Below are 1,411 nucleotides of genomic sequence, written 5' to 3' on the forward strand. Positions count from 1 at the left end.
GACTTCCTGATTCTAAATTTCTTAAACATTTCCAACATGCATTTATTTCAAGTACATGTAGACAGCATTCCAAGATATCCTTAAGAAGCACCACATATCTTAAATAGTACTGATACTTAGAGCTGTGTACCGGTACGCAGTACCGATACTGTACCGGAAAAATTGATTAGGTACAGGTCCAAAATACCTAATCCCTCAGTACCGGTACTGTACCTAAACAATTTCACACCAATTTTATGCCTTTTTGTGACCTCAAATGTTTAAATAGCTGGTTAACAATGGGTGCCTGTGTAAGGACAGTGTGTTCATGAAAACAAAAACATCTTAGTTTTGCCTATATTTTATCTGGGCATTCTCCATAAACAAAGAATAAACCTTAACTATCAAGTTTATTTATGTTTTTTTGTTATTGAAGGAGTTCAGAAGAGCATATAAATTGGTCGAATTGTTCAGGTACAGGTTCAGGTCCGGACCTGTACCTAAACCTGTGTACCTGTACCTGTACCTGTACCTAAAATTTGTTTAGGTACACAGCTCTACTGATACTAGTTTCACAAATTACTTACATGTATAACCTTTTGTGTTCTTCTGTTCTATTACACAACTGTATTTCTTTTGTTCTTGTGTGTACGTATAAACGTGACAGTTTTCAAAATTACCTTTTAAAGAAACATGTCTGAGCTGTATATCCTTACCTGTGACTTTAACCTTGAAGAGCTCCTGACCAGCAGTGACTGTGTCCCCATCAGCTGCCAGGAACTCCTCAATCACACCTGATACCGGGGACGGCACAGGGATGGAGGTCTGCAGGTGTACACAGAGAGGGACATGTGTTAATAATGAGATTTGACTTGGACTTTATTTGGATCCACAATTAGTTTGACATTTCTGTTAGCTATTCTTCCTGTGGTCCTTAACATGTAAAATACATACAAAATCACACAATACTGTCACACAATAACACAGGGTAAACACTTTAAACACATGGTATGTATATACATTTAAACAAAATACAGATTCTGAAATAAAAGGAAACATGTCAAAAACATTCCATTCCAATACCACACAAAGCCACTAGGAGGCCCATAATCACACCTTGTGTTGTTGACACCTACCAGTATACTACATACACATCAATAGATTCTTGTGATATGCTGTCAAACCACAGTCACAAACAAATGCTACAGAAAACACAATTTCTTTGTGAAGGTAACGAATACATTATAAGGAAACAATAACAGTAGAATATTTCAGTATTAAATGATGGTTCTATCATCCAAAGCTGGTGTCAGCTAAAGGCTTTATAAGAAAACACTTTTCCCTTGTGACAAATTCATATATATGGTTTGACTTGATTGTAGCTTTCATGGCCTGACACAAATGTGGCCTGATCCTAACAACCTGACAGTTC

General features: G+C 36.7%; 1 protein-coding gene across 1 annotated transcript in view; it reads right to left on the reverse strand.

The window, feature by feature from the left end:
- LOC109472242 (dihydrolipoyllysine-residue succinyltransferase component of 2-oxoglutarate dehydrogenase complex, mitochondrial-like) overlaps positions 1-1,411 on the reverse strand; it is a 47,723-nt gene that overhangs the window by 38,453 nt on the left and 7,859 nt on the right. Inside the window, exon 7 of the mRNA XM_019771878.1 lies at positions 696-804. Within this exon, the coding sequence (XP_019627437.1) occupies positions 696-804 (109 nt within the window). The remainder of the gene's footprint in view (positions 1-695; positions 805-1,411) is intronic.

This window comes from Branchiostoma belcheri, unplaced genomic scaffold (assembly GCF_001625305.1).
Source record: "Branchiostoma belcheri isolate BF01 breed outbred unplaced genomic scaffold, Haploidv18h27 scaffold27, whole genome shotgun sequence".
Taxonomy (NCBI): Eukaryota; Metazoa; Chordata; class Leptocardii; order Amphioxiformes; family Branchiostomatidae; genus Branchiostoma; species Branchiostoma belcheri.